Source organism: Zosterops lateralis, assembly GCF_965231275.1.
Source record: "Zosterops lateralis genome assembly, chromosome: 3".
NCBI lineage: Eukaryota > Metazoa > Chordata > Aves > Passeriformes > Zosteropidae > Zosterops > Zosterops lateralis.
Window position 1 is genome coordinate 108,725,884 of NC_139764.1, and position 15,419 is coordinate 108,741,302.

General features: G+C 40.3%; 2 protein-coding genes across 2 annotated transcripts in view; one reads left to right on the forward strand and one right to left on the reverse strand.

Annotated features, from left to right (window-relative positions):
• The window catches only part of RUNX2 (RUNX family transcription factor 2), a gene marked incomplete at both ends in the record, with an annotated part of 216,112 nt that overhangs the window by 174,795 nt on the left and 25,898 nt on the right, over nt 1-15,419 (reverse strand). The window lies entirely within an intron of this gene.
• SUPT3H (SPT3 homolog, SAGA and STAGA complex component) overlaps nt 1,778-15,419 on the forward strand; it is a 255,548-nt gene continuing 241,906 nt past the window's right edge. The window contains exons 1-2 of the mRNA XM_083856808.1: nt 1,778-1,881; nt 12,299-12,393. Coding sequence (XP_083712934.1) covers nt 12,299-12,393 — 95 coding nt within the window. The 5' untranslated portion in view covers nt 1,778-1,881. The remainder of the gene's footprint in view (nt 1,882-12,298; nt 12,394-15,419) is intronic.

Sequence of the window (15,419 nt, forward strand, 5' to 3'; positions counted from 1 at the left end):
GAATGACTCCTAGTAAAATGATATGAATCCTGCTTGGTGTGTAGGCAGGAGTTTGAATTAAAAAAGGACTAAGGAGGGCAAAGTAAAAGAGTGTAACTTTTGAAGTTACACACCCCACAAACTTTTGACAAAAGGAAGATTTTTTTCAAAACACTAATGGTTACTCCATTTACCTCTGTTGGTTCCATTTATTAGTTCCACTTTATATCATGGCACACATCAACCTGTCTCCCAACAAACCTGCCTGTGACAAGCAGAATGACTGAAGTAAACACACAGAATTAACTCACAGAAAATTACTATTAGGAGGTGTTCAAGGAAGAAAAGGTTGAAAGGAAGAAGGAAAGGTTAAAAGAAAGGAAAGGTGGAGTAATGCTCCAGCTGGCTTAGTCATGCCCTTCCCCATCAACCTGTTGAGCTGGCAAGATACAGGAAGAGGAAAGCCACCACTGCCAGGAATCAAGAGGAAAACATGGGTATGTAACCACACCAATGCACTGAATCAGCACAGCAAAGAGCAGAATATTTCAGCTGGAAGGGACAAACATTCATCCAGTCCAACTGCCTGACCATGTCAGGACTTACCAAAGTTAAAGCATGACCGAAGTTAATGCATTAGTGATATTGTCCCAATGCCTCTTATACACTGAGAGAAGTAGAGCATCAACCATCTCTCCATAAGCCTGTTCCAGTGTCTGACCACCCTCTCAGTAAAAGGCTTCTTCCTTTATATCCAGCCTAAATCTCCCTGGCTCAGCCATTAATATCATGGTTGAAATAGTATAACTGTAGTAGGATCCATTGGTTTTTTGAAGGGTAGAGACAAACACAGTTGCTGTTGTTTGCACTGCTATTTTTGAACACCTGCACAAGGCTGTGGCTGCAGAGATGATGCTGTGCTGGCACCTGTGCTGGGGCCAGACACCTGTGTGTGCCCACACCTCCCACTGCAGGGAGATCCAGCTGCCTTTCCCCAAAATCCCCTGGCTTTTTGGACTCACAGCAGCCCTGGAGCCCCTTCCTGCTGCCCTCCAGCAATGCCTGGTGCTGAAGAGGAAGGAAAAGGTGGTCATTGCCCATCAGGCAGCAGCTGCAACATCATCCCTGGAGGTGTTTAAGGGAAGACTGGATGTGGCACTGAGGGACAGGGTCTGGCTCACAAGAATGTGATGGGTCATAGGCTGGGCTCGACAATATCAGAGGTCTTTTCCCACTTAACTGATTGTGTTATGCACAGAACCACAGAGTTGTTAGGGTTGGAAGGGACCTTTGGAGACCATCCAGCCCAACACCCCTGCCAGGGCAGAACCACCTGGAGCAAGTGACACAGGAACGCGTCCAAGTGGGCCTGGAATGTCTCCAGGGAGAGACGATCCACAAAATCCCTGGGCAGCCTGCTCCAGAGCGCTCTGCCACCCTCAACATTAAAGAAGCTCTTCCTCATGTCTAGTGGAAAACCTGTTGTGTTTCGTTTTATGGCCCCTTCTCCTCGCCACTGCAAAGAGCCTGGCAGCCTCCTCCAGGCACCCGCCTTTGCGATACTCACTGGCACTAACCCCAGCCGATCCGGCGGAGGCGAGGGCGGGAGGAAGCGGCGGCGGCCCCGCCTGGCCCCGGCCCCGCCTGGCCCCGGCTCCTCCCCGCGCCCTGGGAGGCGCCGCCGCCCCCGCCTCCATCTCTGGGGCGGCCGCTGTGGCGGAACCGGCTCCTCCCCGGCGCGGGCGGCGCCATCTTACCCCCCCCCCTCCTCGCTCCCTCCCTCAGCGGCCGTGGCGGTGGCGGGCGGGGGGAACAGCGCCAAGTCGCCGCCGCTGCTGCTGCTTTTCCGTCCCCCTCGTTTCTCGCCTCGGTCCAGGCAGCGCGCGGAGGGGAAGGACCGAGGTTCAGTGCCTGCCCCTGGCTTTCCCCCCTCTCGGCTGTCCGCACACGGGGTGGGGGGGACCGGGCACCACAAGCTGCTCCCAACCTTCCATCCTTCCATCCTTCCTCCCCTGCACATCTCAGCCTCCTCCTCCATCCATCCATCCATCCATCCATCCATTCATCCCCTGGGGTGAGCCTTTGAGTGAGTCACCAGCGAGGGCACGCAAATTAAGAGAGTGTGTTGCTATTAATGAACTCAGCGAGGCTGCTGCTCGTTGTTGGGGCCTTCAGGAGCGTTTTCGGGGCGGTTCCTGCCCGCGGTACCTGCGGGGCGGGGGCGGAGGGGCCTGGGGAGCGCGGGTTTCTGGTGGCCTCGGGTGTCGCATTGGACCCTGCCCTGTCCTGTCCTGTCCGTTTGGTCGTCTTGTAACTAATCTAGGAGATGTTACTACGACTTTTTTTTTTTTTTTTTTTTTTTTTTTTTTTTTTTTTTTTTTTAATATATATTTTTTATATATATATATATTTAAAAATATTTTTTAAAATTACGTGCCAGCAGCCGAGCTCTGGCCTGCAGTACACTATGTGCTGCCGGGTGTTGTTAATTTCTTCGTGTCACTCCGATGTTGTGAAATGTGACCGGTTTGTAAATTTCGTCCGGAGGGAAATGGAATTTATTTATTTTTGCCCAAGCAGGTGTGGTGATTCCCTAACTGGAATCCTGTGATATTCCTTGTTTGGAATCCTGTGCATTTGGCTGCTCATTCTTGATGAGAAGTTTTGGATACATACATTGATGTCCTGACTTAATGGTATTCCTGATATGCCAGAATGTTCTCATAAGGTCTATAGTGTTCCTTATAGAAAGCATTAGTCCTTACAGAAATTACTGGTAAATGTTAAAAGCCTGAGATTGACAGCCCAGAAGAATGTTTCTCTGTATTAGCTGTAAGTGATTTTTCCACTTTAGAATATTTTTATACTTCCTGTGTACAGATCAACTGCCTCTAAGTTCCTAGAAATGACACAAATGGATGATTTGCAGTCGATGACTACAAAGCACGTCCACATGCAAAATGTGTATTACTGTGTTTGTGAAACAGGAGCAGGAACCTGATGTTGCAGACAATGCAGGTTTGCTGTGTGGCATTAGTGTTAGTGATTTAATGTGAGACATTTGATTTCCTACAAGTGAATCTGTTTCAAGGTTTGCAGCCGTGTTGGTGTTTCGCTGAAATTTCCTTTTGAAGTCTTTTCTGTAACTCCCACGTCATCCCACATCACCACTCCTTGGTACAGGCCTGGCTTTCCCTTTGGCTCAAGGCAGCAGTGCTTACTTGGCAGGATGCAGGGCACCCACCCTCTCTCTCTTTTTGCATATCTTTCTTTGCTGTTGGCCAGATCCAAGTGGTGTGGAAGGCAGTGTCAGTCCTTTTGTTAACTTTGGTGGACTTTACACAGGCTCCTATTTGCATGTTACTAATATACAAATCGTATTTTATTTTAGTTCCTTTTTATCCTGTGTATTGTTGTTGTGTTGGTGGGTATGTTGATGGAATGATGGGATATGATGGGAAAAGTAGCATTTTCAACTGTAACAGGAAAAAAATTATATTTCTCGAAAGCCCTATCTCTGCTTGTGAAAGTTTGAAAAAGTTAGTTTTCAGTTAGATAAAGAGCTTAGCTGTGGTGATTCTGAAGAAAAGCTTGAGGTCTAACCAGAGTATACTAAAACTGCTGGAGGAAAAGCTCAGAGTCATGCATCTGAGAAGTAAACACGAAATCCTTTAGTGGCATTTAATTTGTGATTTTCAAATCTATGGGTTTGAAGAGGTTGCTTAAGGTTTCACAGGATTGCATGGCCTTTAGAGCCTCTGACTGTCATAACCAGCTGAATTACTCTCCTGGGCTCAGTTCTGGGTAGCACTGAGCAGAGCTGCTTGAGAGTTGATTAGTCAATTAGTAACTTGTCAGTGTAAGCAAGCTGTAATTTAGCAAGCTACAAGTGTTTCAAGAATTGCCTGCATGTAACAGCGTAGAGCAGCAGTGAACATTGTTCACCCTGTGATTGCTGCTCTGCTGTGCTGCCCTCGGGCAGCGAGACCAGAGCTAGACGGTGTCTTTCTAGGTCATCACTGCAAGGGTGTTCTAAGGCACGGGGCCAAACCCAGGCAGAATAGTTACACCATAGAAAATAACCGAGTTAATGCTCTTGTTGCAATTGTGAAACACCCAAGTGTGTAGATACAGAAACATGTAAAGAAATTAGTTAGGCCTGTGTTCTCCAGGCAGTGGTGACTCAGTGGTTACAAGCTTATCTGGAGGTGATCAAAAAAAAACCCCTGCCTGTCAAAGGTACTGAAAATGGTATTGATTTGATCTGCAATCTTTGTTTCAGGTAGTTGGCATCTGTGGTGCTGTGTGGAGTCGTTATTAATTTTAAGTAATCTTAGTAAGCGTTCTTTTGCAAGCTGTCACAGGTGAAACTTCTATTTATAAATAATCTTTGGCTTTTCTCTGCCCCTGTATTTTGCATGTGTTTGAAGTATCGCGTTTGATTACAATCAGACTTTCACAGAGTCAGCTGCAGAGTTTCTAGTTCACACAGCCCCTTAAGTCATCACAGAAGTAGCAGTAATGGAAAAAAGGGGCCAAGAGCTTGTTTGGAGGATGTGATTTTCAATAGACTTTTGCTGACATGTAGGCTTTTTTTACTTGGGATGCCACTCAAGCGTATGATTTTTAACAGCACTTAATGAAGAGCTCTATTGATAATTCTTCTGATTAAGCCCAGTACTGAGGTTTACCTGGGACAGATGTGTATTTTTGAGTAAACAAAGATGCATTTTACCAGGAACTTACTGGATATCATCTGTGGCTATGAGATCTCTGAAAAGGGTTGGGTGGCCTGAGTATTACTGACATATTGTTAGACCAAATTCTAAAGAGATTTTCATGCTTTCACCTTATATTAAAGCCATGGCTATTTTCCCTGTATTTTTACTTGAATTACATGTTGCCTAGATGAACAACAATGGAAGTAGACATTTTCTCCTCCAGAGAATATGGTGGCAAGCACTGATTTCTGAAACAGGGCCTCACAACAAGAATTGGAAAAGTTTTTTTATAACCTTAACTATAGATTTGGCTGCTCGTTCTTGATGAGGAATTTTAGATATGTATGTTGATGCCATATCTTGATGGTATTCCTGATATGCTAGAATATTCAATTAAGGTCAGGGTGGAACTATATTATGAAATGATTTTAATTGTATTTCACATAGTGAATCAAACACATCTCAGGGTGATATGAGAGGAGAAGGGTCGATGTAATCAGTGTGATAGGTTGGGAAGATGCCATTTTGTAAGGAGATGAAGGCAGGTGAAGGTTTAGAGAGAAAAGTTATACCAAGGAAAATACAGTTTAAAGCTAATGATAACTTGGTTATGCTTTACAGAAAATGCACCTCTGTTAGTAAACCCGTCAATTTTAATTTACTTTAAATGGAACTAAGGGCAGATGGGGACCCATGCTCACTAAGGGAGTTGCTTTCTGGCCAGTGAGCAGTAGAATGTATTGACAGGGCTGACCTGACCTCTGCATATTAATACAGGATTACTTTACTTGTCAGAAAAAGTAAAATACTGAGCAAGTCACAATTGGGGCCTGCTCATCCTTCCATGCTGGAATCAATTGTGCAAGTCCTTGATGAGTTGGAAGCTTTTTTTATCACCAGACCTGTGAGCACACCTTGTGTTTGCTTCACTGAAAATCACCAGTGGTTCCCACAGGAAGGTCAGGACCACTGAATTGCATCTATATACAATTATTAAATAATTCATATAGGTTTGTAATACCAGTGTATTAGGAAAAAAACAATTGCTAGTTGAAATAAATTCAGGGTTACAGGAGTCAGATTCTGGAAGCTGTGGGAACTTGACTGTTTTGGGTTGTTTGGTCTTTGCACTGTTTTCTTAAAGAATTTTTAGTAAGGAAGGAAAAAGTCATTTGTGCTTAATTTGCAGTGCTGTTAACTGCCAGTGTGGCAGAAAGCTCTGCAAAGAAGTGTCCACATTCAGTTCACAGGGAGGTGGGTATATAGATGAAATTTATTCTGCCTTTTTCCTTGTTAAAAATAAATGTATCACTTCTGGGGAAGGACATAGCTCTGATTAGACTGGAGTTGGAAACTCTAAGAAATGTTTGTAAACACCTGCAGACGTAAAGGCAGAGCTCTCGTGTGAAATTATTCCCTATATTTCCATGTCTCAAATAGACCAGTCACATCTGTGTATAAGTATTCTTTCAGTAGTCCTGACCATTCTGTGGTCTGGTTCAGAATAATCTCAAAGTAACTGTCATGTCTAACGTGGGGACAAATAGCTTCAAATGTGAGGACATTCAGAGTCATACTGAATAAAACACAGCAGTTATTGCACAGAGGGGAGTCAGAAGGTTTTATTTTAGTCTGAGGTTGCTTTAGTGACTTTTCTTTCCTTGCTAAGTCAATGAGAGAGTTGGGCTTGTTTACTGCTCTCGTGTAAGGTCTTCAGCAAAAGTAGTGCACAAAACCACTCTGAGACATAGAAATGAACAGGAAGGATTATTTTATCTTCAGGGATGTTGAACAGGACAGTTCTAAAGATAAAATCATTAGGAAGCATGTAATACTTTGGATGAAAATCTATGCCTACATGTATTAGAAAATTTGTTTTACCTGTTGTTAACAGCCATGCTTGTTTCATCTCTAACTTCTACATGGGAATGGAAGACTGAATTGCCTTTAAATGGACAGGGGGAAGTTATGTTCAGTTGTATTCCTTGTATTTGTGTGGGCTTTCCAAGCATGTTCCCTTCTAAGTGACTGTCATGGTTAAAGATGAGATCCTTATTTGTCTGGGTGGTGAAAGCTGGGCTGTGCACTGACATCTGTAAGATGAATTTTTCTTTCTGGTATTCAGTTTAAAATAAAACTACCCCAAGAATCTGGCCTATCAAGGAATAAATGGAAGCAGCAGCAGCAGATGTAATGTGTTATCCTTAGAATGAATAGTGCATGCATTCTGCTTTGTGGTACTTTGTTAATTAATTAAAAATGAAAGAAAGCTGAGATTGCAGCCCGAGCTTTGAACAGTATTCTTGTGTGCAGACCTGGTGCAGATGTGTCCCTGCCTGCCCACAGATTGCTTCTAATCCTGTGTTTGGTGTGACTGTTCCCTGAAAGTTTGTGCCTTTACTCTTATCTACTTGGCTTTTTAAGATGCTGTGCTTGGGGAAATATGGAAGTTATTATTCCTATTTCCTGTATGCAAAACCATTTTTTATTTGTTGCCTGAGAAGCTGGTAATTTTTGACCTGAACAGGTTAGAGGATGATAAAGTAATTTCATTGTGTACTATCAGTCATTCTTTTGTTGTAAATTCTAGATCACATGTGCTTATCTGAGACCCTTTACAGTGTTTCTAGTTCCAGCCTGCTTGAACAGCTCAGGAGTATTAAGGACTCCACACTTAGTGTTAATTTTCAGTTAATTTGTGCTACTGGGAGAGTGAGTGACAAGCAAAACAGTTTATTTGCTCTTGCAGTTGGTTATGGGGTACTGGGGCGCTTTTTTTAAACTTATTTTTTATAGTTTTGAGCATACACTCAGCTAGTCTTGCATGGGTTCAGCAGTGTTATGGTGTGGTTTTGTTTTTTAAAAGAAGTGCAGTAACAAAACTCTGTATTTCCTGTAGTTAATTAAGTTCTTACATCTCCAGTCCTAGAAGACTGTTATCCTATACCCTCTTGTCAGCTGGTGAGGCCATGAAATGCTCAGTGGTAACAGGCTAGTTAATCTAATTACTCTGAAGTAGAGGGTGTGGAAACAAAAGCATTAATTTTAATTTTGTGTTAATTCATAGTTATATTGGCTTTTCTTTCCTTCCTGTTTTATTTGAGTTTATAGAAATGAAAATCTGTCAGTCTTTAAATTTTTGCATGGTTTCAGGTTATATGCAAAATGTATTTATGAAAAGACTGATGTGATAACCATGTTAGATGTATGCTTGATGAATTAAATCATTGTGATGGTAACTTCTACTCTGTGTTATTTAGTGTAAACATTTTTTCAGGGGCACTGCTAGTTTTTTGTAATCCTGCACCTTCTTTAGCCTGTAACAGACACATTGGAGAGCATCTCCACAAATCCATATTTGTTTTAAAGTGACCAAGTGCAGACTTAGGTGGTTTTTTTTTTTTTTTTTTTTTTTCCTGTAGGGAAGTGAAAACTGTATTACTATTAACTTTTCCTGAGTGAGTTTAGGTCAGTGTCAGATTGTCTGTTGGATGACTGTTCTGTAGTGGCTGCTTGGATGCATCTTTCTCCTTGACCTTCGTGTGAGATTTCAGCAATGGGGATTGGTGACGGCATCTTAGTAGTATCACAAAAACCTTGTCTGGAGAAGGGAAGATCTCACAGCACCTTCCAGTGCCCAAAGGGGCTCTGAGGGAGCTGGAGAAGATGTGCAGTGATGGGACAAGGGGGAATGGCTTGAAGCTGAAAGCAGCAGGGTGGTTAAGATTAGAAAAAGAGACGTTTTTTGCTGGGAGGGTGGTGAGGCAGTGGAACAGAGGAGCTGTGTCAGCCTTATCCCTGGAAGCGTTCAAGGCCAGGTTGGATGGGGCCCTCAGCAACCTGGTCTGATGGAAAGTGTCCCTGCAAATGGCAGGGGGTTTGAATGAGATGAGTTTTAAGATACTACAGAATGGTTTGGGTTAGAAGGTATGAGTTTGTGTATATATCTATATGTAAATATAGTATTGGGTATTGCCTAAATGTATAACCCTTATATCATGTTTTAGGAACAGTGGAATTCCAATTTTTTGTCTCTCAGCTGGATCTTGAATAAATACATGGGTTATACCATCACTTATTGATTGTAGAAAAGTCAGTATAAGTTAATATTGCTTGGTAATTTCAGAGTAGATCTTGATATGAAGGAGGGTTATGAAAGGGAAATCTACCCAAGTATCTTACTATGGTGAGGGGGATGGGCTTAAACCTGATGAGAAATTACTTAAAATTTGTTTCCCTCTACTGATAATTTTTGTTCTGCTGATTGATATGGAAAAAGTGTTTTCTGTTATGAGTCTTCAGTGTAAGACATAGAGATTACAGCAGATGCTTTTAAACATTAATATTAGTGATTATATATACCTTTGAATGTGTGTTTTTTACTATACATTTGATTGTAATATTTTACTTATGAGAAAAGAATTTATAGAAGCTGGACCTACTTGGATAGAACTCACAATTGCCAGTCCAAATAGTGTTAATCAGAAGCTATCTTCTTGCTAGAGTTCATGATTAAAATGCAGCACATTGAAATAATCTGTGACTTAATCTGAACATCTGAATTCATTTTATAGAATATGGCAAACAGCTGCATTTCAGTTTGGAGCTAAAACAAATACAGTATATCGACCCATTGAAGATCACTGTAGGCTTTTCAGATCCATGATAGCTGTACTTATGGAAGAAAATTGATTTGAGAGTGCTTCTGCTTTTGAATGATCTTTTTTTTTTTTTTTTAATGTCCGGAAGAAAGGAAGTAGAACATACGGAGGATGGGACTTTGATGTGTAAAGAAGTTAATTATCTAAACCATCAAACAGAATGTGGGCTGTGGAAGTAATTATTGTAAAGGGTCTGATGAAGCCTGACAAGCTGTTGGTTTTTTTATGTCAAGAAAATGCTGTACACCTGCTTGATTTGAAAGTTAAATTGTTTGGTTGCAATAGGAGGACCCAAATTTGTAGTGAAGCAGTAGCTGATAAGCTTTCAGCTCTCAAACCACTGAGATGTACAGCCCTTCAAATTTTTTTAGTTGAACTGTCCTTGTCCACTTGGACGGCAGGAAATTAAGAAAGGATTTGCTCTAGAATAGGACATGCATGAATCACAGGTCTTATGCTATGAGGAGGCAACTGTGGAATTGAGCCCCATGGTTTTTGGGAATTTTGGGAGAATGTTTCATGAATTAGCAGAACAGAACCTCATGGATAAAGCACAACGTCTGTCATGGATGTTCAAGGAAAATACTTGCATACTTCAAGTGATGTAATTAGTTTTGAAAAACTGTGAATTAAAAAAACCCTTCTTGAATATTTCGATGTTAATCACTTTTTAATGAATTGACTGTTAATTCTCTGTTTAGGAGTATTGGTACTGTGGTATTGGATATAAAAATATAGCTACTAAAATTAATTTTTATTAGTCCCAATCAAATGATGAACAATAAAATACGTACAGATTTTTAAATCTTTAGGCTTTTTCTGCTAAGGTGGGTAGAAAGGCAGCTTCTTCCTAATTCCCTTCCATGAATATATAGTGCTTTCCTATAAATACTGGCACCTTTCTTTGTTAGAAAAGGTTTTGAATTTTTTTTTTTCTTTTTTAAATTCACTAATTTGACTGTTTAGGTTAGATGACTCTGTAACTGCTGATTATGGCAGGATCCTGACAACACTTTAGCCTTGTGTGTAACTCATGTGATTAAAATCAGACTTGAGTGGGAGCAAACTTGTGATTCAAGTTACACATGTGCATAAGCGCTTGCAGGATGGGGACCTAAATTAGAATCTGCCTGAAGATGAACTGAAGTCTGATAATCTACATGAAAGCAATAATAAAAAAAAATTAAACTTACGACACCAAGCTGGGTGGGGTAGGGAGGGTGAACAGAGGGATCTGGAAGGGCTGGATCAATTGACCAAGGCCAGTTTTACAGGGTACAACAAGTTCAGGTGCTGGATGCTGTAGTTAAGTCACAAGAACCTCGTGTAGTGCTGCAGAGTAGCTGAAAAGCTGCTCAGTGGTAAAGGACCTGGGGATTCTGGTCAACAGCAGCTGAACATGATCCTGAGCTGTGCCCAGGTGGCCAAGAAGGCCAAAGGCACCTGGGCTGTACCAGCCATGGTGTGGCAGCAGGGCCAGGGCAGTGACTGTCCCTGTGCTGGCACTGCTGAGGTCACCTCGAGGGCTGTGTCCAGTTCTGGGCCCCTCAGCTCAGGAAGGACATTGAGGAGCTGGAGCTTGTCCAGAGAAGGGAACGGAGCTGGGGAAGGGTCTGGAGCACAAGTCTGAGGAGGAGCAGTTGAGAGAGCTGGGAAAGGGGCTCAGCCTGGAGAAAAGGAGGCTCAGGGGGAACCTTCTGGCTCTGCACAACTCCCTAACAGGAGGGGACAGCCAGGTGGGGTTGGGCTCTTCTCTTGTGTACGAAGCTGTAGGTGAAGAGGAAACAACCTCAAGTTGTGCCAAGGGAGGTTCAGATATTGGGAAAAGCTTCTTCACACAAAGGGTGGTCAAACTTTGGAGCAGGCTGCCCTGGGGAGTGGTTGAGTGGATTTCTATTCTAGAAAACAATCTTACGCTTTGAATTTTAAAATGGAAAGAGGTAGGATCTCTTACAGCACAGCGAGCTATATCAACATGAAGCTTTTACTGTCTCTACTACTAATAGTGCAAGAAATGAGCAGTGCAACTCAACTGTTACTAGTGTGTAGCAAACTAGAAGACTAAGAAAATATAGTGAGAATATGTTTTGTTTATCAAGGGACTTATACAGTATGCAGTTTTTTATTAATATTTTTGAAGGGAAAAAAATGTACAATTGCCTTGTACATATGTATGGAATTTTCCATAATTAAATTTTACTAATCAATCCTTTAGTATTTTTTTTTAATTAAATACCTCAGAGCCATCTGACTTGCGTATTATTAAAAAGGAAAATGTAGATTTGTTGATTACTTCAAAGAATAAGAGTAAAATTGTCCTGGATTTTCTTTGGAGTTCTTGGATGAGATATTTATATAGAATAGCTGTAAAATACTTAGTATAAAGATAGTACCTTCAGTACTGTGAGTATTATGATGGTGATCGGGTCTCACTCTTTCTGTTTTAAGTATTTAAGTTGTGTGTGTGAAGGGAGTGTTTTATAAAGGAAATTTCTGTGCTCGTAAAGTTTTAGCTGACTTTTTGTGAGAATCTCTCTTACTTGTCTTAGCCTCACTGGAGATGGTGCGGATGTGATTTACTGGTGCTTAGGATATGCAGGAATATAAGAGGATGACCAGGCAGCAGAGGTTCTGGTGTCTGTGAATACCATCTATTCCAGACTAGTGGTGTTTTTATCTCAATGCTTTTCCACTGGTACTTTTTAGGATACTTCTAAATTGTGTTTTAGAATTGATGGATGTTTCCAATACTTCCAAACATCAACTCAAGCTTTCTAGTGCCTCACATAAGCTTCTTTTTTGTATGCAGAACCTTTACCTTCCACGCTACTCCAAATAGCTTTTCTTCCTTTTAAATATCTAATGTGAAGCATACATGTGCTCTCTTGGAAATGAAATACAAATGTTATAAGTGCCGTTATTTCTTTGTTTACGCAGATGAGCAGCACAGTGGCCAGCCCCATGTCAGCAGTTGCCTCTTCAAGCAGTGGAAGAAAATCAACAAGCTTTACACCTGAATTACAGAGTATGATGTGAGTAGTCAGTCAAAATATCTGGTAGTATTTGCCTTGTGTATTCATTTTTTAGCTGATTTCTTAAAATGTGTGAGTAAGGGTGATGGAGGAAAGAAGAGCAGGTGTTAGTGATGGAGCTGTTAGTGTTTTACTTCTGGTTAGTAAAACATCAGAGATGACTTGGGTAAATAAAACCCACATCCTTTGTTGAAAGGAGAGTAAATGCTGCTGAGTAAAGAAATGTATTTTTAATATATACTTTAGAAGTCTTTAGAGTCCTATATTTCTCAGCCCTTCATCAAAGAAAGCTAAGCTTCCAGTTGTCATAGGTTTTTAAAGAAATACTTTTTATTAACATCCTTTAGTGCTAATACAGAGAAACAAACTGCTGAGATCATAATATTGCTGATGCAATTATGATATGAAGTGCTTGTAAATAACAGGGGCTTGCCAGACAGGAAGTAAAGTTGTTAAAAAAATAAGTTACTTATTCTCTTAAATGAACACTGGATTCTTAGAAACCCAGTTCCAAGCTGTGATATTATATGATTTTGTAATTTGGTGGTGAGAGTAAAACTGTGTTGCTTTTAGTCATGTGTTGTAGGTTTGCCTTCACTGTTGTATAACAGTTTCTCACCCGAGAAACTCTCACATGAGCAGTAGATACATAAGGAGTTACTTGTCTCCATTAAATTCTACAAAGAGTTCCCTTTGCAAAAGTGAAATATGCAGTTTGTTTTCAGTTAAGTGTCCTTATGAGATCACTAGATTATTGTCAGGTGGATAATGAGATACCTTCCACTGGAGTATTTTTCAGTATAATGTAAATGAGAGTTTTTTCTTGTTCATTGAATCTTCTAGTGTAGATGAGTATGTTGTTACAGACCCAGTATTCTACTGTATTGACTTTTCTTTGGATAGAAAAATAATACTGCTCTCTCTACTTGAAGAGAAATCCGCTAATTGTTCACATCTATTATGGTCATCCATGCTGAAAAATACAACTGTGGTTCTTGGTTGAAAAAAATAACTGTAACTGTGTTTAAAAAACAAAACTTCAGAGTCAAGTCCTGTGCATCAGTTTGGATCAGTATCTGGGGAGCCTGGATTTTATTGGATTGTGGACTTCCTGATAAAATGTTTTGAAACTCCCCTTCCCCGCCAGTATACACACGATTCTGTCAGAATGTAGAAGTTATTGTTGGCCATATAAATGGAAGGAATAGACATTTTCCTTTTGCTTCAGAACTGGTGCAGTTATCCTTTGAAAGCTGTGCAAACAGATCATCTGTGCTCCAGAGTAACATATTTCACAGCTTCATTAAACTAGTAGGAGCTGAGGAAATTCCTTGACTGCAATGAGCACATTGAAACTTAAATTTTTATTGTTTGCTGTGAACTAAAGAAGAGACTTTTGAAAATGATAAAGTGCCAGGGATGAACCATGCAGAAAAAAAAAAGACAACTGTTTCCTTTGGCCAGGGCCATAAAATGAAGTTACGGCTTTAAAAGAACTTTCTGTACTCTGACAGAAGCTGACATTTTTTATAAACGATGTGATTTAGGAAGTTACAGATTCTCCCATTTAGGCGATTTATAACAAATTCCTGCTGACATCTTAAGATCCTGGGAAATAGCAAAGACTGGAGCAATGCAGTGCAAAAAAGGTAACATCTTCTTAAAGAAAAGAAAACAGAGATTATCTCTGCCTAGTTTCTTGCTGTCAAAAGAAGGGTCACCTATTTGCTATACTTTTCATGGAGTAATATGAAGAGTAACTTCAACTCACCCTGCCTTTCTCAACAAACAATGTGCAGCAAGAGGATGAACTTTTGAGAAATAAGTCATATAGAGACATTAAGTGCTAATCCAGAATGTCATGTAGTAGTTTGTGTTGATTTTAAAAATGGGCTGTTGGATTTTAGGGATTTAAAAGGCAGAAGGAAGAGAGAAATTGTTTTTGGAGCAGAATATCAAATCCTGTTGTAACCCAGTGGCAAGATCTGGAAATCTCTGGATAAGAATATGTCATGATCTGAAGGTGGTGTCTTTGATTAGTGTGTAATTTGCAGGACAGAAGTGTTGAGCCAGTGTTTGATTCCATGGAATGCTTCCATTTACATGTAACATTAAGATTGTGAGTAATCACGTTTAAGGTGAGGAGGTTATTCATATGCTACGTCTGTTACATGCTCTATTTTTGAACCATGGCATTGTATGGGAATGAACTGAATCCTGTTGTAGAATTGTTTTTTATAATAAGCTCAGGTTTTTTTCTAATTTATTTGAGAGGGCAAAAAATATACAGAAGCTTGAAATCATAAAATATTGCAAAAAAAAAAAAAAGCTGTCTTCAAATGTGTACAAGTTTTTCATTATGTGCATAGATACTTTACTAATTAAATGTTTCTGTTTTTCCATTAAGAATTATTTAAGGTATGTCCTTGGATTTGAAGAAATTTTTGTGTTTGTTGAGAAAATAACCTGCTTTGTGTCATGCCTAAAAAATACTGTGTAATTGGTGATAGTGCATGTGATGATTACCTTAAGAGGAATGCTTCTTAATCAAATCAACCAAACACAAATTAATTTGCAGTGCACTACCTTTTGCATAGTTATATTTGGCTTTTAATTGTTCAGACCTTGGAATTAAATTTTATTTATCTTATAGTAATTTAAAAGAGCAAAGTGCTATGTAAAGCTTGCTCCGACTTCTACATCCTTTTTTTGCATTTGTATCTTTTATTATGGTACCACGGAGTGTACAACAGTAAGTATTAATAATTTAAAAAAGAGTTTTCAGCACATCTATTGCATTTTGCTGAGGTTTGTTTTACTTAACTTCGTTTGGCTGATCTACAGCCTGTTTCCAAACTAACTGCTCACGTTAGGTGGATTGCACTTAAATTACAGTTCTGCCCAGCAGATTCACAACCATGCTGATTTCACTGTAGCCATTAAAATTCATGATTTGGGAGAGATCATCTATTTTCTAATATAAGCACTACTTACAGAGTGAATTTCTGGAAACGTTGACAGTCTAA